Source organism: Vanacampus margaritifer, chromosome 5 (genome assembly GCF_051991255.1).
Source record: "Vanacampus margaritifer isolate UIUO_Vmar chromosome 5, RoL_Vmar_1.0, whole genome shotgun sequence".
Taxonomy (NCBI): Eukaryota; Metazoa; Chordata; class Actinopteri; order Syngnathiformes; family Syngnathidae; genus Vanacampus; species Vanacampus margaritifer.
In genome coordinates this window covers 12,953,395-12,975,791 of record NC_135436.1, presented here as the reverse complement: position 1 = coordinate 12,975,791, position 22,397 = coordinate 12,953,395, and the positions used below count along the sequence as shown (strand labels likewise).

Sequence of the window (22,397 nt, the reverse complement as noted above, 5' to 3'; positions counted from 1 at the left end):
TCATCCAGCGTTCAGGGGCAGAATCTGAACATGATGTTCCTTTATTTTCAGTGTCTACTGAAGGAGTTGCCTGTAGATTGGCTACGTTTTCTGGTTATGTTGCCCTTTTTGGAACGCCGATTTAGCAATTAGTCGATCTGTGATATCCCCCATCTCATGCCTTCAAATTGAAAGTCCAAACATGCTTTGGGGCTCTTCTTGTGGAACAAAACAAAACATTGTATTCTTTTTTTATATATATTTTTTTATTTTATTTATTTTTCTTTTTTTCTCTGCAGAGCTCAGTATTGATCATTCGGTAATTTTACAGATTTGACATGTCATCATCATTGCTCTCCTTTTTTTATTATTATTATTTTTTTATATATATATATATATATATATATATTTTTTGTATTTTAATTTTTTTTTGTATGTGGGTGAATATGTGTATGTGCGTGCATGCATTCATTAGTTCACCTAAAACCTATATAAAAAAAAATCCCATACCATTTCCCTAAACCGAACACTTTCAGCCAGAGTCGTGAGGTCGTCAAGAAACCCGAGAAAGGACCAAAGAAAAGAAAGGAAAGTGAAATCCAGCACCGACCAGACACCACCCACCACCCACCACCCACCACCCACCGGGCCACCAACCAGAGTCCTTCACCAACCTCAGAGACATCAAAATTTCAACAAATCAGGGAGACCTCAAGAGACCAAAGTAGAGACTGAGGAAAGGAAGGAAGGACAGACGAAGTGGAGTGAGATCCACAGACACCAGCCTCCACCGATTCAATGAGTTTCGATAGATGCTGGTGTGGTGGATCTGGCGTGCATGAAAATCTCCACCAAAGAGGGGAGCCGTCGACCCCCGCCAGGACAGAGCAAGCGCAACACCTCAGGGACCCCAGGCCGCGGCAGCGCCAAAGGACAACCCCCGGGCCCCGCAGGGACCACCGGCCGGAGAGCAAACCCAGGGAACAGAAGCGCCCCCCTACCCAACGCGGCCCGCGCCCCCTGCCCAACGCAGCAGGACGGGGCACTGCAGGCCCGCCAGGAACCCCACCGACCCACAACCCCACGACCCCCCCCCCACCCCAAACAAGCCGCCCCTCCCCCTGACCCCACCCCCACCAATCGGCAGCCCCCCCCGCACCGGCGCCGAAGAGGGGCCGAGCAGCGGAGCGGAGAGGGCGCCCGCGCCCACCCCATCCCCCACCGCGTGGAGGGACGGAATACCGGGGGCAGAAGGGGAGATGGGGGCACCGGAGGACGGGCGGCACCCCTGAGCCTCAGGCCCAGCGGCGAAAGGCCCCGGTCGTCACTCCAGCGTAAATAGTGAGATTTAACCCTGTTACTGAGTTCGCCAGCTCGCCGACTGGCGAACTCTACCCCTAAACCTTGAATGTGACCCCACCCAGTGTATATACAAGTGTGTGCGTGTGGTGCATTAAAATTGGGAGCAGGTGAACCGGAGCAGAGGGAAATGATATCCCCATGTTCCGATCCACCCGCCTCCCAGGCATGTCAGTGAGTGTATGTGGTGATTTAAAAAAAATAAATGGGGGGGGGGGGGGGGTCACGGACAAGGGACCGCAGCACTGCTCTATACTGCGGTCTGCCCCAACCAATGCCCCCCCCCCCCCACACACACACACAGTTGTGTGGTGCATTAAAATTGGAGGGGAGTTGTAGGGCGAAGACGGTGTTTCCACCCTATCTCACCCCTCTCAAAGTGTGTTATGTGCCCTATACCTCTATAAAAGTGTATTGTGCAAAACTAGTGCAGTGAGTTAAGAGGAGCGACCAGCGGGCCCCCAACCGGGCGGGGGCAGGAGGCGCACCCGCCCACCAAACCCCCACCAAACTCCCATCCACCCCACCGGGACCCCGGCGGGCATGTGGGACCAGCCCGGCGGGGCGATAGGGCTCGCCCCCCGCATACTGGGCCCGCCCGAGGTGCCAGGAGGTCCACCGGAGCGGGGCGGGCAAAGCACCAAGGGATGCCGGAGCGCTGAGACCCGGGCCACGGATGGAGCCCCCGGCCCAGGGGAGGGGGAGGAAGGCGGACAGGGGAGGGGGAAGGGACGGGGGAAGGAGACGACAAGAAGGGCAGGAGGCAGCGGCAGGGCCGCAGAGAGAGGGGGAGAGGAGGAGGAAGGGTGACAAGGGAGAAGGGACAGGGAGGCGGAGGACGGGCGGGGAGAGGCGAGGAGGGAGAGGCAGCAAGGGGGAGGTGAGAGGGGACCACGGGGCACCCCGGCGGCCCACAGGCCCCGAACCGCGTCACCCTAGAGCGACAGACCACGCCGGCGCCGCCCCGGACACCAGGGAGAGCCCCAGAATGCAGCACCCCCCAAGAGACCCAGGGAACGGCCAAGACGCAGCCGCCACCCAGCAGCCAACAGAGGGGCAGACCCGCCCACGCCCAGCCAGGGGGGGACAGCACCTATAGAATTACAACATTGTATTCTAAGATCTCGAGTTAACTGGAAGTATGTGACATCAAGTGAAGCCAAAGTCAAACCAGTGGGGACTGGATTCTATTTTTGTTGTGAACCAGTTGTGGAGGTGCTGAGTTTTTATAGAAGGAGCTTTTAGAGTTCTACATCTACATGTACTGCATGACCAACATATTTTAGATAAATGCCACTTATGGCACCAGGAGCGATTCAAAAAGTATCACAACTTGCGGACATTGCCATTGTGTGACCGTAAACTCATCCCTGTTACCACCAATGTTATCAATAATGTAATGGCTCACACACTCGCACTCACGCACATACACATACTCACCCACATACAAAAAAAAAAGAGAGGAATGATGATGACATGTCAAATCGGTAAAATTACCGAATGAACAATACTGAGCTCTCCAGAAAAAAAAAAGAAAAAGTAATGACTTCTTTCTATTCCTCCTCATGCATTTTAATTTACTATTTCCAAAGTTGTGAATTCTCATCGGTGTGCGTGTGTGTGCGTCTCAGGAATCTATCTGTCACTTGACACATATTCTTCAGAGCAAATTGCAGATAAAGAAATTGATGTACTTGGTTTGACATGGGAGTCCACAGAGGAAAGAATACAAAAGCACAGGGACAAATGAGAGGCAGAAGAGCTCACTCAAACAGAGCATTGGTACTGGCATCAGTTTTATAATGTGCAAACAAACAGGCAAGAAACGCAGCTTTGTTTATATAGCACATTTCATACACAAGGCAACTAAATGTGCTTTACACAAGCAAAGACAACACCTACAAGCATGGACAAACACAACAGTTAATGAAGCAAAGCAGAGAAAAACTAATTAATAGTAACTTGCAAAAATTACTAAAAGAACATACTTTGACAAAGCACTGACAAAAAAAACTTTAAAAACATTTAGGAGTAAAGTAGAGAAATAAGAGTAGCTTTTTAAAATAAAGAAAAGAAAAAATATGAAAAAATGTTGAGAAGAAGTGTAGGAAAAAAAGCAAAAACCCGAATTCAAAAGCATTTACACTCGGGGTGACTTCACTTCTGTTGGCAGTTTATTCCATTTGCGAACAGCACAACAGAAAAATGCAGCTTCACCATGTTAACTTTGAACTCTGGGCTCCAATTGACCCAAGTCTGCACATCGCAGAGCCATATTTGGTTTATATTCAATCAGCATTTCTTTCATGTATTCAGGACCCAAATTATTCAGTGATTTATAGACCAGTAGCATCATTTTGAAATCTAATCTACAGCTGACTGGGAGCCAGTGAAAAGCCTTTAGGACTAAAGTGATATGTTCTGATCTCTTTGTTTTGGTCAGAACCCGAGCTGCAGCGTTTTGAATGAGCTTCAACTGTTTGATAGTCTTTTAAGAGAGTCCAGTCAGAAGACCGTTAATAATCGCGTCTACTGGAAATAAAAGCATGGTTTGCTTGGAGCATGCAGTCCTTCCGTCCGTCCAGCTCCTCCGACGGGATCCCAAGGCGTTCCTAGGACAGCCGAGAGACATAGTCTCTCCAGCGTGTCCTGGGTCGTCCTCGGGGCCTCCCGCCGGCTGTCTTTTGGGGGCTGTTATGGCTCACCATGTTCGTGGCCGTTTTTTTTTTTTGTGTGTGTTTTAGGTGTGGACGGTGTAAGCGCTCCTCCCTGATTGGTGGACCATTTCCCCGACTTGGTTTACCAATCAGGGCAGGGGAGGAGCGCTGATTGACTAATTGAGTTCAGGGCGGGACCAGCTGTGGTCATTGTTGGCCACAGCTTAAAAGGCGGTCAGGTCGGGAGCGGGGCTGGCTTTGGGTGTTTGCCTCCCTTTCGTTTGTACTTTTTTATGTTCGTACGTTCGTTCGTTCAGTCTGTCACCCACTATACCTCTTTTGTGTGTTTTTGTTTCGTTTGACTGTCTTTCGTGAAGTGCACCGTTCGCCATACTTCGTTTCCTGTTTGTTTCATTATCCACGATTCATTAGAGTGTTCGCCATAATAACTATCGGTTATATTCTACAGTCAGTATTTCTTTGGGTGTTACTTTGACAGTGGGGACTTCGGGAGCATTGCCTCCATTTTGTTTAGTTTCTGTTTTTTTGAGGTTTAGTGTTCCGTCATGTTTTTTCCCACCTCATGTCCACCCCTTTTGTTCAGTCCCTTTTCCACCACTTCCCTCCTCCCTTTGTGCTACCCGCTCCCTAACATCATTTGCGTGCCACCCGGCACGTAACAGGGGCATTGAGAAATTTAGCTGTGTATCATCTGCATAAACATGATAGCCAACACTGGCGTTCTGAAGCCTTTGACCCAAAGGTAACAACATAGACTGAACAATCTGAGTCTAAGTACTGACCCTTGAGGGACCCCACATGTCATAACCATTCGAACAGATTCAAAACTTCCAATGGTCACAAAGTAGCATAAGCAGGATGCTTTCTAATGGTCAAAAGCAAGAATTTCAGCACAGACACAGTGAAGCACAGTACTGTATTTTAGAAAAATCTCAGTTGGCACACCTACAAATAGAAATCACTGCAGCATGGAATACATTTAGTAAACACATTTTTTTTAAAGGGTTAAAGAAAATATGTTACGAACACAGTAATAAGGCTTCCTTTTAAAGCAATGTGGAATATTTATGTTTTTAATCACTGCTAGCAGCACAGTAGATGAATGGCTCACACTGTTGCCTCACAGTAGGTTTAAAGGTATGAAACAATGCCAGCTTGGGCCTCTGTGTGCAGTTTGTGTGTTCTCCCTATGCTTGTGTGGCCTCTAAATACGCTTGTGCATGTTCATTGAAGTGTGAATTTGATTATTAATGGAAGTCTGTCTTTGTTTCAGCCCTGTGGTTTGCTGTTATAGATAAATACACACATTAAGTCCAAGGGCCCATTTCCAATTTGTTGTATGACTATTTACATGTATGTCTCTAGTGACACATAGCCAATTATGGCCATGTTCACATTGTCCCAACACATTAAACAATCACATGCACACCCAAATTGCACTTTAGAAACTCCATAACACAAAACATTTGTAAGAAAATAAGACAATTTATCAAAGCATTTGCAGGTTGTCCTTTATGTTCATTATGAGTGACATCTTTGGAATCAGACTAAATGTGTCTGTGAGAACCAACCAGTGCAAGTGCATGAGCTTGGTCAACCGCAAAGGAGTGTCAGTAATATATCACTGTAATCAGCGGCCATTAAAGGAACAGATAGAGGTATACTGTATCTCCTATTCATCATCACGGCATGAGTCAAGTCCTGTCTCTGATTGAATCTGATTTCTTGCCGTCATTTCGCTCCATCCCTTCCTCATCCGTTCGCATCTGTGGTGATGCATGGATTTCTGCTCAATTTCCAAATGCGACAGTCCTGATTTTAATGACCCCCACATTTGTCTTGTCTTGTCTTTTAGTGACTGATAGTGACTGTATTTTCTCACCAAAGATGACAGAATCCAGTTACACTGGCCCGTCTGGCTTGTCTGTGTCATAGCCTATCTGGTGGAGGTTCCAATATTTCTACTGATGGATTATCCATCAGGTTCCACTTTGGCCACTTCTATAGTGTGGAGGGCATTTTGTATTTTAGGTGTCTGTGTGTGTGAAAACAGCCCCTTTTCCTTGGCAACTCCGTTCTGCTCTGAATCTCTCCAGACTGCTCATCTGCCAGTACCTCTTCACAGACAATTTTCTTACTCAAGCACAGATTTTATAATCAGATCTTCAAACTTAATCGAGGGCAGTGGTCACCTTTTTCAAATCAAGATCTACATTCGTGTTCGATGGAAAGCAAAGAAAAATTAAAATCCATATCCATTTAACAATAATACACTCTTGTAATTGCAAAACAATCCGACCAGACATGTTTTAATTTACCTGCAAATTTGGGAAGAAAATGAGAAATGTGTTCACAAATACGTGTGAATACAATTCTGTCCGGTCTCGGTTTCTCTTCATTGTGATGACTATTTGGGTCAGAAGCAATGTAGTTAGCTTCATTGCTCATAGAGACACAATAGTCTCACACATCAGCAAGGTATCAGTCAGATTGTTACTCTTCTTTGATTGTATTATTTTCAAAACATACATTGACTTACACAGCACAGGAAAAGAAAAGAGGGACGCTTTCAAGACCCCAAGAAAGGGCAAGTTGCTCAAAGAAATATAAACTTCAATTACTAGAAGAGTAACTTGAAATCTGTAGAGGCCAGCTGGTACTGATGGTTGAGAGTGTAAACTCTAGCCCATGCACTTCAGAATGCTGACAGCTTTGTCCTCTGTGCCCTGACATGTTGCCAGAGTATTAGATCAGTCTGGAGAGACACTGAGAGAGAACCGAAACCAAACACGATGGTCACAGGGAGCCAAGCATGAGACTGGTTAGAGGAGGAATCAAAAACAAGACATTCAACACCAGCAAGTGTGACAAATTTAATAACGTTAATTATTTTGGTTCTTAACAGTGACAGTGTGTGACATGGCCATGTTTAGGTCAGTTTTGCTCACACACAGTGACAATTATACACAGTTAAAATGACAATTGTGCTAATGTTGTGATATTCATTCCATATTGAACATTGAGCACAACTTGTGTCAATTATTTGTCCGTATTTTCAAGGTTATGTTTTTCTTTTTAAGTATAAATCCTTACTTTTTCCCCAAAAAAGTTACATAATTCACCTCAGCCTTATAAGGTTAAGTTTTAGGTATTGTTTTTGTCATAGCTCAACACACAATGGTTTGTAGTATCTACAATTTCTATATTATGTTCCTCGAGTTAAAATAATTTTATCATCTTCTTAGCTTATCAGTCCATCTTTGACATAGATACAGTAGCCACCAATGGTAGTTACTGAGTTGTAATCAATGTATTTTGAGTTTACATAGCTAGTTACACACATTGTTGGTTGTTTGTAGAATAATGCTATACAGTAAAGTGTTAAAACCAATTGGTACATTTCATAAGTTGAGCGTCTGGGTGATCTAAAGGTGACTTGGAGCACAGCCAGGTGTTGCCCTGCCTCTCCCAAAACATTTCCTTGAGTATGCTGTCCCAAGTTTGAGATGCAATGTTACTTCAGCTCGGATCGGTGGATGCATCAAATTCAGACGAATTTGGGATGAGTTTAATCAAACAAAACATGGTTTAAATATTGTTGCTGGCTTACCCCAAATTATCAGAGCAAAAGATTTATTTTTCTGTAACTACGTAATATGTTTGCATGCCTCTTCCACTAACTCTTCCAATTCCATCACCTCAAACTCCATTTTGTGCTTGGGGTCATCTCCCAATTTTCCATGGTGTAAACCATCACATCTTCATAAAGCACAAAACCTCTTTCAAACATGGCAATCCACACCACTTTTACACCTGATGCCAACGGTGTGCGCAAACTTTTACAGTGAGTAAGCATGCCATTTAGCACCCGCTATTTAGAAGCTTAGTAAAAGATCACACTCTTGGTGGATCACATGCAACACACCCACCTACAGCGGATGCAATCTGTTAGAGTAGACAGCCAATTTAGCACTTGCTATTTGGGATATTAGTAAATCAGGCCTATGGTGTCCAATTGGATGATTTCATGTAGCTGGGCTAGCACATCCTGTGTTAATATTTCACTTTTTCTACATGGCCGATTGCCTTCCATCAAGCAAGATCTGTGCTAAACACTCATACACGCCTTGAAAATAAAATAAAAAAATGGATGGATGGTAAATCACCATCATCTTACATTTATATGATGTTTTTTGTTTTGTGTGATGTGTGTGTTTTGATCCAAAATCCATAGGGCAGCATAGATTAGCATATTGGGCAATGAATGAATGAATGAAACCTTCTAAATTTATGATATTGGGCTCTGGCACTGCTTATTTTTTTGTGAACTTTGTTTAGGCTTAAGCTAGTATGTCTGTTCAAAAACGATGTGTTTTACCTCATAGTGCCATTTCACATTGCCATGGTCTGAGAAGAGACAAGACACATTTTTGTGGCAGCAGTAGGAAGAAGGAACATGGATGAAACAATTTAGTTTTGCATCCATTAAACGAGAGTGCCATTATTTTTTTCTGTATTCCACTCACTCGTGCCTAAATCTGTTTCTCACCATCTCACACACACTTGCTTGTCTCCTTTCCTTCTTTACTGCACTAAACTTCTCTTTCATAACTCACTTCTCAACATCACCATTTTTGTATTCATCTTGAATTTGAATTGGCTCAGTAGCATCATGTGGGATGGCTTAACTTGCAAGCAATGTGTCAGTGTGTTTCTTTGTCATACACTATATCTCGGACGATACGCAGGTTAATAGGTTAAATGTAATACGTATGAATACGTAAAGTATATAGACAGCAATTACAACCAAAAGAGGAACTGTTTATGATTGCACAGCAGTTGCATGCAGTTCGTGCTCATTGTCCACCTCCATAAATCACTCCTTGCCTTCACATGCATTTGAATGAGAATAATGTGTGATTATACTTCCATGTGTTATATACCTACGGAATAGTTTTAACTAAAAGAAAAAGAAGAGGGCATATAAGAGATAAAAAATATATATATATATATATATATATATATATAATTTAATATATTTTGGCCAGCTGGTTATGACATGACAAGCAACTATCTAATAATTTCTAAGCTTTGTTGCAAATCAGTTGGTTACTGTCCACAGTCATAGTTCATCTCAAGGTCTTGGACTTTTTGTTGACCTCTGATTCTCAGAAATGGCCCACGTACAAGATTTTAAATCAAAGGTATTCAACTGCCCCCAAATTGTCAAATGCACTTCCTTTTGAGTGGTGCTGCCTCTTCAGTGGATTTTTTTATTGCAAAAACCTGTAAAAAGGAATCTGCCTAGGCAGGCATTCCAGCCATACGTCATTGTTTTGACCTTGTATCAAGGGCAGATTTGTCCTCTCTATGAGAAGTACGATATAAATAAAGTATACCTACTTACTTACTTACTTACTTACTTACTTACTTACTTGCTTATTCATTTACTTTGCATCAGTCCAAAAAAAAAAAGTATCATGAAGAAAATACAAGTCATTTTACCATGTACCAAAATACGACTAAGTGTTACGTATTGTAATTTAGCCACCTCCATTGGCCATGTAAATAGTGAAAAAAGAGTAAAGCGAACCATAAGTAAAGTCAATGGGACTCAAACCGGGATCGTCTGACGAACGTCTATCCTACTGAGCTAACAGGCCTGTAATTATTTTAGTGTGTTTTAGTGTTGGCATGTATGTCAATTCATCGTCACCGGGACATTGTTGGGGTTAGTAAGAGACTCAGTGAGGTTGTAGTATGGTTGACGTTGCAGAACACATACAGTAGACAACACGTAAATAACTACTGACGTTACCTCAGTCGGATGGACACTCGTCTTCCAACCACACTACCCAGGTTCGAATCCCAGTATCGACACTTATGGTTCACTTTAATATTTTTTCGCTATTTACATGGCCGATAGGGGTCGCTAAACTGCAATACGTAACACTTGGTTGTAATTTGGCACATTTCAAAACAACCTATGTGGTCGTATTAATTGGAGGACTGAAAATAACATTAGTTGCTTATGTGTATAAGTCACATTTTTGGGGAAATGTACTTCAAAAACTCACACGCAAAATCGCTCTTTCCTAATCGAGGGTGCGTTCAGAAATACGCTTTTAGCACGCACTGCTTCACTCCGACTGTTCTGAAACACACAGCATTGTTCAAATGTGCCATTTGTTTATTCAGAGTGCCCCAAAGATGTAGTATTCCCAGTGCATCAGGGAGTACAAATGGAAAGAGTTTATTAGCTTATCTGAACACACCCCATGTTGATGGTAGCCAACAAATTCCTGTAATTACAAGCGTAAAATCTTCTTAGTTTAAAGTGCCTTATCTTAACTAGAACCCCATGTGGCATTTTGGCCAAATCGTTATCCTGTTCAGTTATTGCGCCTTTTGCTGCTGTAAATTCTTGTTTTGGGGTAAAGAAGCCGAATGCTAAATTAGCAATATGTCACACATTTGTTGCCTTGACTACTCTTCTTCTTCTGCTTTCTTTTTGGCAAATACTTTTGTAACATTACCGCCACCTTCTTTAGCATGCTATAAATAAGCTAGACACCGGCGGTAATGCATGACTACTAGTTTTTCTTCTGTCTTTTGGCAGTTAGTCAATATTGTTGAATCAGCCCTGGTGGAAAGAAGGCGGCAGCAATATACAGAAAGTCAAGCCAATTAGGGAATAGACATTTTGAGTACCAGTCCAAGCTCTAACAAGTCACAACTGAGTAATATTCACAGAACCAGCCAAACTATGACAAATAAAGTGTGACCTGTAGTCTAAAAAATATATGCTAATTGTTTGTTTGTTTTTTTAATTTTTCACAATTAAAAAAACATTGCGCTTAACCGATAACAAACAACAAAACAAACCCCTTAATCAAAAGAGAAAAACTGACTTGAAAGGAAAAAATAATAAAATAAAATGCAATGTAACAACAATACAGACATCAGAGTTAAATAATCCAAGACACATCATTCTGCTTTCACAACCCATTCTAAAGAGAGTCAAGATAAGACACCACATCTTTCCTTCCACGAGTAAAAAGATCCACTGTCTTTTGCAGCCTTGCAGTCATTTGTTCCATGGTGTTAAACCTGCTTCATTCTCTGTCTGCACTGTGCTATAGTTGGTGCAGAAATAGTCCTCCAATTCACCATTATCATTTTCTTAGCAATCAATAACAGAATCCATAAAATATACCTTTGTCTTGAATCATATCGACCCCTTGTCACATCTCCATTCTCCAAGCACGTACACCACCGGATCTAACGGAACAAATATGCTTATTGTAATTGCAAAAGTACGACGGCGTATTAGGGTCACGTTTAAATATATATTTTTTACAGGGCGAGGGCAATATTCCCACAAAAAAAAAACTCGCAGATTTGCCAAAGTGCCAAATTTGCGAGAAAAAAATTGTAAATTTGCAACTTTATAATTTGCGAGTTTAGTGGTAAATCTGCGACTTTATAAAGTGGCAGATTTGCGAGAAAAAAACTCAGAAACTTACAAGAAATACACGTAGCATACAACTCGGATGATTGTGCCAACGCTTCGAAGCGTTGTGTACGGCTACTGGCCAGCGACAAAGACGCCTCGCCTTGCGAAGGTCCACACCCTGAGGGTCAAGCATTTAAGTTAATTTGTTAAAATAAATATTTACATTTTACATTTTACATTTATGTTTCAAGAATTATTATTTACACATTCATACATTTTGGTATTTTTGTGTTTAAGTAGCTAAGTTGATGTGTTGAATCTGCTGCTCTCTGTCATTCACTTGCATTTACCTAAAGTATGCTAGCTTCTGATTGGTTAGTGTTTAGTCAGCTGATAGGGGATCAGGAAGAGCCACTCTAGCTGCCGTGTATGACGAGTAAAGTTTAAATTAAGAATGAATCTGTCTCCATCCTGCTTTTTTCATTTTATAAACAGTGTCCTATTAACCACCAAGGAATCCTCACATTAGACTATAGCTACGCTACGTGTATTTCTCGTAAGTTTCTGAGTTTTTTTATTCTTGCAAATTTACCACTTTATAAAGTGGTTTCCGACTTATAAAATTACTTATAAATTGATAAAATTTATGACTTTTTCTCTCAGAATATTGCCCCCGTCCTAAATATATTTATACGTGGCCCAAATACGCCGTCGTACAAAAGCAATACTGGACTGTGTTAATAATATGAATGATGAGTTAGAAAGCTGTTGAAGCAGATACAGTAAACTATGTTGGTCCTTAAATGTCAAAGCTTCTAAGTGCTTTTCATTTTATTTATATGAATGCTTTTAGTTAGATACATCACACAAATGTTCCACTGCATACATATTTGATGAAATACACAAAAAATGACCTTTGCCTTTACAGCGTTTACTTTCAGAGTTTATTTGATTTACACACATGGCATTTTGGTATTAATACAATAACTGCCATTTTCAAATGAACTTTTCATAAATATTGGTGACTTGATTGCGAGCAGGAAGCACTTCCTCTTTCCCTTCTCATATTCACTCGTGAAAAGGAATTTCGTAAGTATTCTCCAGCTTGTATTGCTCTTTTTGTGTGGAAAAAAATTGAGTTGAATTGATTGAGTTGGAGACGGAAGAAAGTGAGCTCTTTATTTGTTTGAGTTTGTGCCTGTATGTGTGTGTGCGTATCTTGGGAATAAAGCAGTTACTCAGCAGCAGTTGTGAAGGTCACTTTAGCCAGCCTGCGTGCAGCTGGGCCAATCCGTTTCTCTCCAAGTGTGCCTGTGCTGTGTGCAAATGCATGCCGCCGTCCGAGTAGGGTGACATGGCGTTATGTTTATGTGGCGTGCTGACAGATCTGCAAAGAGAGGTGACGTTTGCAGATTGGCATCTGTTTGTTTGGGAGACATTTGAGAGACTGTGAAGTGCCAGGAGAGACTTGGTTTCAGCGTGTGTGTGTGTGTGTGCACTGTATGCGAGTGTACAGTGTGCACTTAAATTGGCCCCATGTGCATTCCTGAAATGAGTATTCTGTTTCAAGTTGGGCTGCGACTGACTCATTGTGACTCTGTCCTGAAACATAAAAAGCAGCATTACGGTCTAGTATAGCCTACTGACTATCATCCACTTTCAACAACTCGACTATCTAAAACAAAGTGGATCACTGCTTGAAACAGACGAATTATCTGAAAAACTAACAATCAGCTCTACTCTGCCACAGATTTATATTTCTTGTTTAGTTGCATTGTAGAACCCCAACTCAAGAACATTTTCAGGTTTGTAGTTGTGGGATCAAAACAAATACACGTAAATACACTTATACTGTACAAGTATGTGTCAATGCAGTGCGTCAGCATATCACATGAGAGTTTCATACCCGATGAGACTTCACTTTTTGTTTCACTTATTCATAGATGGTGGTTTAAGAAAAAAGAAGAAGCAACCGTCCAGTTATAGTTTTTATTCTAGCAACTTTCCTACTTCCCATTTTTTTCCCTCTGTGGGCTGATCAGATACTCAGTGAGTAAAGGGCCAGCTTGCTGTGAACAGCTTTTTTATTTGGATCACTTGTTGTGCATTTCAGTCACACGTTTGTCCTGACAAGAAGGAGCATCGAGTAACGATGTAGACCGCTATGTAAGTTTCTCACGCTTCAGCCAGTCTGGAATTTTTTTCAGAAATTGGATTGATGGATAACTTCTTTACTTGTGTAAGCAATATCTTAATAATACATTGTACTGTTTAATTAAGGTTTTACAATCAAATCAATTTCATTGGACAAAATGTGTTTGAATTTACAACAAACTGCAAGTCAACCATCATAATAAATCTAATTATTTTCAAGTTTCACGCTCCATTGTTTTTCCTCAGTCAGTGGTGCTATAGCAGGGGTGGGCAAACTTTTTGACTTGCGGGCCACAATGGGTTTGAAATTTTGACAGATGGGCCGGACCAGGAGCATTTGGACCTCATAGCACAGTAAAAACACACAGATAAATGTACAACCCAATGTACTTATAGTGTGCACTTAGGACTGCGTTTTTCAAATGTGCAAAATCCACATATTTAAAACAGCTTTTCCAATAGCTTCATTTTTATTGTTTTAGCTCAACTTTTGCTGTGTTTTTATGCTTTGTAAAGTGACCTTGGGTGCTTCTGAAAGGTGCTGTTTTTAAATGAAATTTATTATTATTATTATTATGATTATTATAAAATAGCCCTAATCCAGGTAGTACGTTTGCCTCAATGGATATGCAAGATGCGGCATTTACACACTATTTGGCAAAGTGGGAGGAGAAATGTAAATAGATTATAATAGCACATACACTGTGATCTGTCAAACCTGGTGACTGCATCTATTATTAATAGATTTCAATTCAAGGCTTAAAGTTAAAGAATTTTTTTCCATTGGCCCACCCATTTTTAACCCGGGCCCACAGTACGTGTGACACATGCGGCTGCATGATAGCCGCTGCTGCCTGTCACGCGCTGAGGACAAAGCGCGTACATCCAATCCGTCTCTGACCACTTTTCCATCTCCGTGGGGGACGCATAGCACACGGTGTTTGTGCAGCAGCTCAAAAAGAAGCCAAAAGCCAACGAGGAAACGCTCATAGAAGTGCTCGACGTACGCCCCGGGGATGTATTCACCAATATCAATAGTCTGCTGCATGCGCGCTCCTCACCTCACCCATGACAACATGTAGAAAGACTATCTTCAGCTGTCAAAAGGATCAAAACACGCAACAGTGCCACAATGTTGACTGATAGACTGAACTCTTTGTCCCTGCTTTCTTTCAAAAAAGAATTGACCGATTCTCTGGACTATCAGGACATTATTGCTGTGTTCAACACAAAACCGTGCCGTCTCCTGCTGTAAATGTCCAAATCCAGGAAGAATTGTATTTTATGAATCAGTTATCTTGAGTTAAGCTTACTGCCATTCTCCCGTTTATTTTAATAAATTGCAAACGTTGTTATGAATGTGCCCTGCGTATCTTTCTGTCCCCTTTCTGTGCGTAAACGAGCTTATCAGTGAGACCCCGACCCAGTGATCATATTTTCCGGGTGTGTAGAAGTTACACAGCAGTGACTCTGGTGTAAAACATAATCTGCACAGGAGTCTGAGGGAAGTGGATCCCAACACCAGTGATCCACTGCTCGTACTGCTGCAGCTGGAGAGCGCGTTCTCCAGCTGCACCCGTAACTCACAGCAGTCCTTCACTTTACGTTATTTTCTGCGCCCTCGTAATTAAAGAAGCGAAATAACGCCATAAAAAGTGTGTGTTAAGAGCGGCAACTTAATCGCTGTCCTTGGTACCCGCGGTAAAGCACTATTAGGGACGTGAAGGGAATTTTTTTTGGGGGATATTTTCTCTGGCCCACCCATTTTTCTTCAGGCCCACCCACAATAAAAATTTTGGCGCCACCTATTGGTGAAATGCGGGCATTGCAGGGACAAAATAAAATTAATAAGATAAGATCCACTGATTGTCACACCCATCTAAGTGGGGCGAAATTTGTTCTCCGCATTTGACCCATCCCCTGAGGGAGCGGTGAGCAGCAACAGCGCCGCGCTCGGGAATCATGTGGTGATCTAACCTCCCAATTCCAACCCTTAATGCTGAGTGTCAAGCAGAGTGGCAATCGGTCCCATTTTTATAGTCTTTGGTATGACCCGGCCGGGAATTGAACCCACGACCTCCCAGTCTCAGGGCGGACACTCTAACCACTCGACCACTGAGCTGAACAAAAAAAAAAAAAAATCATTTTTTTCTAGCCTTATTGGATAAATTCGGCAGGCCGGATTGAAACGCATAACGGGCCGTATTTGGCCCGCGGGCCGGGGTTTGCCCATGTCTGTGCTATAGAATGTATGCCCGGCGTGTCGTCGTCATTACACAGCCACATGCTCTCTAGACATGTGGAAGCTTTTTATAGCTCCAAGGGAACATGGATACCCAGAAAACACAGGGATTATGTCGATCAGCAGTATACAGCAGCATCACTTGGACAAACTACAAACCATGGTCACAAAAACGCAAGTTTAGATATTAAAATATTGTGATTTAGAATTTAGATCAAACTTGCGAGCATGGATGGAAAGTTAAATACGCCTCATATTGTCTTTGATATTATATGCAACATACTCCAGTAAAATATTCAATGAGAATTTAAACTATTGGGCAAATAAAACAATAAGACTAAAACTAATAGAAAATAACTTTTTTTTTTCTTTTTTTCTGGAGAGCTCAGTATTGTTCATTCGGTAATTTTACCTATTTGACATGTCATCATCATTGCTCTCTCTCTTTTATTTTTTTTTATAAAAAAAAAAGAAAAGAAAAGAAAAAAACTTATGTATAGCGTCTGACTTTTGGGTGAGAGGTACACCCTGATTTGGTCACCAGCCAAACACAAGCTCTCATCTATTTTTTTCTCAGAGGTTTTACTATAGTAATATTTCCCAAGATTGTAGCTGGTGTTTACATGCACGGCATTATTTGTTGCCAGATCTCCCATAGGGGAAAACAACCAACTATATTTTCTTTAGGTTTGACTTTTTGTTGCTGCAATTTTAACAATCACGTGTCCAGAGTTGGTAAATCCAAGTCCAGAAAGTAAAACCCACTCACAGTTTGGCTTTAGCCACAGGAGCTTAACCGGCAGGTAAACAAGCTCCTGGGAGCCAATTGACATGTGGCTAAAAAACTGTGGCAAGGTTTTTACGTCCTGGACCTAGATTTGCTCTGCATGTGTCCCAATACTTTTAGTTCTGTTTATTGGATGACAATGTTAAAAAAAAATTGTGAAAAGTTTGGCCAGGAAGATCTTGTCATTGTCACGTTTCCTGACTAAAATGTGCACAGTGAATATAAGAGTTTGCTTTTGTAGAGATTAAATCTGTTATCAGTGGTTTGGCTATTGATGTGGTCGACATTATTTGGGGTATGAGAGCTTGTTTGGCATCCCATTGTTGAATGCTTTGGGAATGTTTGCAACTACCTTCATTTCAAGACTACTAACAAAGCAAGCTGCTGACTGGTTAAACTTGATTTGAAGAAGTCTGCTGAAACAGGCTACAACAGGATTGCAAACAGCAAGAAAAACATGGTTGAAAGGTATCCACTAAAATGCACTGCTGGAATTCATCTTTATTTTTAATTGACATTTAGTTGTTCACGCAATTACTTATACGTTTCCAGAGACAATCTGTCTGCTGATTTGCATAAAGCAGCCTTTGTTTCCACAATATGCAAATGTAGTGTGATGACTCGTTGCTCAAATTGCAGCTCGGTGCACCTGCAGTGAATTTCTCAGCTTGCTATATTAATAATAGGAAGCTTGGAAATAAATGGATATTGTGGAAACATTCTTACCAACGATGACAACATGCAGAGTCATTGTAAATTTCCTATACAATAGTTCTAAAAAAATATAACAAAAATCACTTAACTGATTTCACAAATGTCTACTAAAATTAAGTTTATGTGCCTTTTATATGGATGATATGAACTTTTTATTGAGATTTAAAAATTTTAAAAATGATTTATTTTTTTTTATGACAATATACACAATGACAACCTCTCACAGGAACAAGTGTGTGTGTGTGTGGTCTTGTTACATAGTGGGGCCAACATTTCGGGATTTCACAGAGTTGTGGGGCCCACCCGTCCATGTAGGGCTATTTTGCTGGGCCCCACAAGTTAAGACCTCTTTTTGAGGTTCAAGACTTGGTTTTAGAGTTTCGGTTTGAATTGGGTTATGGTTGAGGTTAGGGTAAGGAATAGGGGTAGGGGTAGGTGTAGAGGTAGGCAATCATTTTTGATGGTTGGGGTTAGGGGAAGGGGCTAGGAAATGCATTATGTCAATGAGATGGCCCCACAAAGATAGTAAAACAAACTTGTGTGCGTGTGTGAAAGAAAGAGGAGGAGGGGTTGTAGAAGAACCACGAAGTGTTAATGAAGGTGTCTCATTCCCCCTCCTGATGACGCACTACGGACCCTAGTGAAATGTCCCAGTTGGTAGGCATATGAGATAGGTAGTGTGTTGTTTTTTTACAGGTGGTCCCAAGGGTGTGCTTGCTTTTCCAGTTAAGCCGTGTGCATGCTTGCCCATGTTTAACCTGATATGGGCTCAAATGAATTTCTCATACAAGGCAAGGGTTACAGTGTTAATGACACACTTATTTTATTTTTTTTTAAAATGTGGAGCAAACAAAAGTCATTTTTCATGGACTGTTAATCTTTTGGATCCTTAAGGCAAATTGGTGCCAGCTGTTGCCATGGCGCTGATACAACACAGGATAAGCAATGCAGCAGGAAATAAATGTGACCTTGTATTTGTCACTTTTGCTTGTTTCCTGGGCTCCATCAGTTGCATTCCCTGGCCACTGTCACATCATTACTGAAGCATCTCAGCTACTCAGGTGGCTTTGACTCTCAAAAATTCACCTCTTCATGATCACTTCTGCTCTCCACACCAGTCATCAGACATGCGACTTGATTCATTGAGCATATATGAATGTTCTTTTTTATATGGCCAGTGTAGTTTTATATGCATGTACTTCCCTATTTAGTATTTTGTAACTCCCATAAATCAAGCAGCAGTCTTGTGTGTTTTATGTTGGACCAACTATACAATATATTTATGCATGACTGATTTAAAAACAAAAAACAAAGCGTAGACCTGCAAGCATGGCGGCCGCTGCCTTCTCCAAAGATGTGTGACGTCGCAGGAAAACTATCTATTGTAGTCAATGAGTTGGTATACAGACTTACAACATGGCCAGATGCTTTTCTATTAGTCTCCCTCAACAGTGTAAGCTTTAGGTTGCTTGATAATTGGCTATTGCTCCATTTCACATGACAATCAATGAAGCCTGTGGATTGGCCAAACTTGCTGTTGACCACACACAAAGATTTGCAATCATAAATATTGAACAGGTTTATTATTTATAATTGTTGGCCCAGACCATTTTCTGCACAGACTAGGGAGGAGAAATCAATTTTAACACACCCTGCACCAGACGGTAATCACTTAGCATAATTTTTTTTTTAGGTATCTGAGAATAGTGCCTTTTTTATACAACATACAGTATAGTATGAGCGCACTGTATAGTGAGAAAAGGGCTTGGTGCCCATAAAATCCAAAATACTGTGGCAATTGTTTTGATATTGTCAGAGGTTGAAGTTGACATGAGTAGAGATATGCATTTGGATTTTAGTGACGATTTAAAGCATTTTTGTGACGTTTAGCTTTTGTACATTTATAGTTGTGCTCAAATTTTTACACTTTGGGTATGTAAACTTACAAGCACAACAGTATTCCCTGAAACCTTAATAAAAATGTTGAAGTTAAGATCAGGATCGGACGATAATTTTTTCGTGTTTAACGCAATAGCAGTGCTCCACTGTAATTTCATAATTTGCCGATCAATCAAGGACATCATTGATCGGCTCCACGAAATTAGACATTTCAGGAAAAAAACTCGTTCACGCTGAAATCGTTCTGTGCTGCCATTATGTATTGTATAAGCCTGAAAGCTAATCTACATTTAGCCTTGCCGCATGTGTGAGCAAAAAGCCTTTGCGCTGGGAAACGGAAGTTCTGCTGTCCGTAGGCTGGGCAACAGCGGTCGATTATAAATAAAAGTTGTTTAAATAGATATATTGCTCCAGTTTCTGACTGAATCGGTGATCGGTTATCTTTTTTTTTCACTGATTGGTGATCAGCCCCAAAATCCTGATCATGTAAAGCCTAATGTTTCTTGTACACATTTCTATCCTTGAGATGAAATTCAGTCAATATCAATCAATCAATCAAATTTTATTTGTACAGCACTTTTCATGCAATTCAATGTGCTTTACATGAATTCATCATCAACTCCTCCTGCCAATTATCCACAAGGACACAGCCATGTTCTTAACAAGCCTTTTGCTCTTTCCCATACCTTTTCTCAAAATGTTATTGCATAATCCAGCATTAACCAACAATCTAACCAAGGGTGGTGAAAATGTGAACTCTGGCAGAGATAACTTTTGTATTTACGTCAAAGGATGAAATGATTTAACACTTTGGTTCAAGAAAGGCACAGTGACCATGTATTTCAGAAAACAGATGTTTGAAAATGATTGCGTTTAATGTGTATAAATAACCTTGTCACATAATAGTGCAGTTTTTGGAGTCATTTCCTTAGCGTCTGTATGACTTCCTGTTTCTGACAAGCCCTGATGGATGGATGGTTCAAAAAGGAGGAATTAAATGCATTTATTAGTTCACAGACTAGTAATCTAAAAGCGGTGGAGGGAAGGAATAGCATTAGCAAAATGATAGGAGATCTGAATAACAGTTGGTAAATGACTGAATTCTTTCTCTTCATGTTGTTTTTTAAAGCTCTTCTGTTTGGTGAGGTAGCATTTCAGTTTTGATGTCCTTGGCAACGGCACAGCACGCAATAGGCTGATAAGCTTGCACATACTGTGGGTTCACACGGTGGGACGGAGCACCATTCATTCCTTATGTTGTTGGGGATTCAAATTATTTTCACAAGGAACATGCAGCATAAAACATGTACTTTATAAACAGGCACATGATGGTTCAAAGTTCAGACTAGGGTAAGAGTGCATGTGGTAAATGCCATGTCAGTAAATGTCACGTCATGTCCTCTGGAATCATAGAAACGTGAAAATGAGTGTGTTTGTGTGTGTGTTTATGTTTGTGTGTTTGTGTGTGTTCACAGAACAAGGGAGAGTACAAAGAAATTGCCAACAAAAAGGTAGAGTGCAGGGAGAGATTGAGGGGTAGTCCTCCGTGAAGAGGGAGGAGAAGTGGGCGATACTTGCTTCATCTCCAGCCAATCAGAGAAAAGGGACAGGACTTAGAAGACAGCATGTAGGGGGCAGGCAGCAGCAGTCACAGAGAGAGAGGAAGGAGAGCATGCTAGTGAACGAGGGAGAGGAGACAAATCAGAGGAAGGCAGAGAGATGCAAAGCTACAGTCTGTCAGGCTGTCTGCTGCAAAACTCTTCATTCTCGCATTAAACAACACATTGTGTTCTGGAAGACCAACGCATTGATGCATTGCAGGAGTTGCGGATGCAGATAGTTCACCTTGGACTGAAGTCTAGGGCCAACAGTACCAATTTGGACCTTTTGGGATTACTACCAACTAATTAGCCTTCCTCAAAAAGCGGCATTGGATCTGACAGCTGTTCAAACCAAAAGTAGACAAGCCTCCGTTGTCTCGCACAAACTTAGCATATGTCTCTGAAAAAGACATTCTCGAAGATTTAAGGCGCCGACTTTTACAGCTCACACTGGAGCCCCAAAAGGCCACGACCAAACCGACCCATTCGGCGAGGAGTCCCGGAGCCAGCGTGACCTTGGAGCAATTGCCACCTGAATCCACTCTGGAGGCTCCCAGCATGTCTCAGTCCAGAGGGCGCTTACACAATAAAAAAGCCGGCATTCGGGCTGCAGTGATCCTGATTGGACTACTGCACAAGTCTCGTAAAGCCAAGGAGAAGGAGAAGGAGAAAGAAGAGAGTGAAGGGTGGGTGAAGTTCATTGTCTGATCAGGCTGGAAGGCTGTGCAGGTAGTTTATACGAGTGTGTGAGACAGTACGGCTCTGTTGACTGTCTGCCGAAGTAGGAACACATGCTCACACACACACACACACACACACACACACACGCGCCAGTCCAGCATGGGGCATGCTAGCGAAGACAAGTTTACTGGTTACAATTTATGTTAAGTCATGTTCCGTGATTTATATTTACAATTTTATTATAGGTCCTCTTTTTACTGGAGTTTGCTATAGTGTGTGTGTGTGTGCCTGTGTGTGTGTGTGTGCCTGTGTGTGTGTGTGTCCGTGTCCACACTCGAGTGCATTTGGGTCAGTGGAAATGAAAATAGGGAAAAAGATGGAGAGGAACAGCATCACCAGAGTTAAGAGTGAACAAAGGTCCATTCTGAGTGGTTTTGAAGAGCAAACATTCAGTTCAGTACACTGAGTGAAGGGAACAAAGACATTAGCCAAGCTGAAAAAGAGGAACATGAGGAAAATAAAGACTTGTAACTGGCTCAGCGAAAGAGGTTGTTGAACATACAGTATAAAGGAGAAGTTCCCACTCATCTATTCCTGTACTGTATATCTGCTTCTTGACAGTTGTTGCTGTATACTCAAGCATCTTGAGTGGGTACTCGTTGAAGGCTGTACTGATTACGCAGTGGTCTCTAGTTTTAGCACAATGTGAACACATGTTGCTTTGGATGTTTCCTAACTCGCTCTAGGTGAGCCCTAAGCTCACATACGATCAATTGTGCAATAGTAACAGCTGGTCTTGGATTAGGATAAAAGCTCCAAATGAAGCATGCCTACATCCGATGTCCAT

At 41.7% G+C, this 22,397-nt stretch overlaps 1 protein-coding gene across 3 annotated transcripts in view; it reads left to right on the top strand.

Moving 5' to 3' along the window:
- rap1gap2a (RAP1 GTPase activating protein 2a) overlaps window positions 1-22,397 on the top strand; it is a 99,987-nt gene that overhangs the window by 32,537 nt on the left and 45,053 nt on the right. The window contains exon 1 of one of the 3 annotated variants that reach the window (XM_077565279.1): window positions 20,920-21,555. The exons of 1 other annotated variant lie outside the window; for it this stretch is intronic. In XM_077565279.1, coding sequence (XP_077421405.1) covers window positions 21,428-21,555 — 128 coding nt within the window. In that variant the 5' untranslated portion in view covers window positions 20,920-21,427. Of the gene's footprint in view, window positions 1-20,919; window positions 21,556-22,397 lie in introns of those variants that run through there. One more of the 3 variants, XM_077565280.1, reaches the window with a different exon arrangement.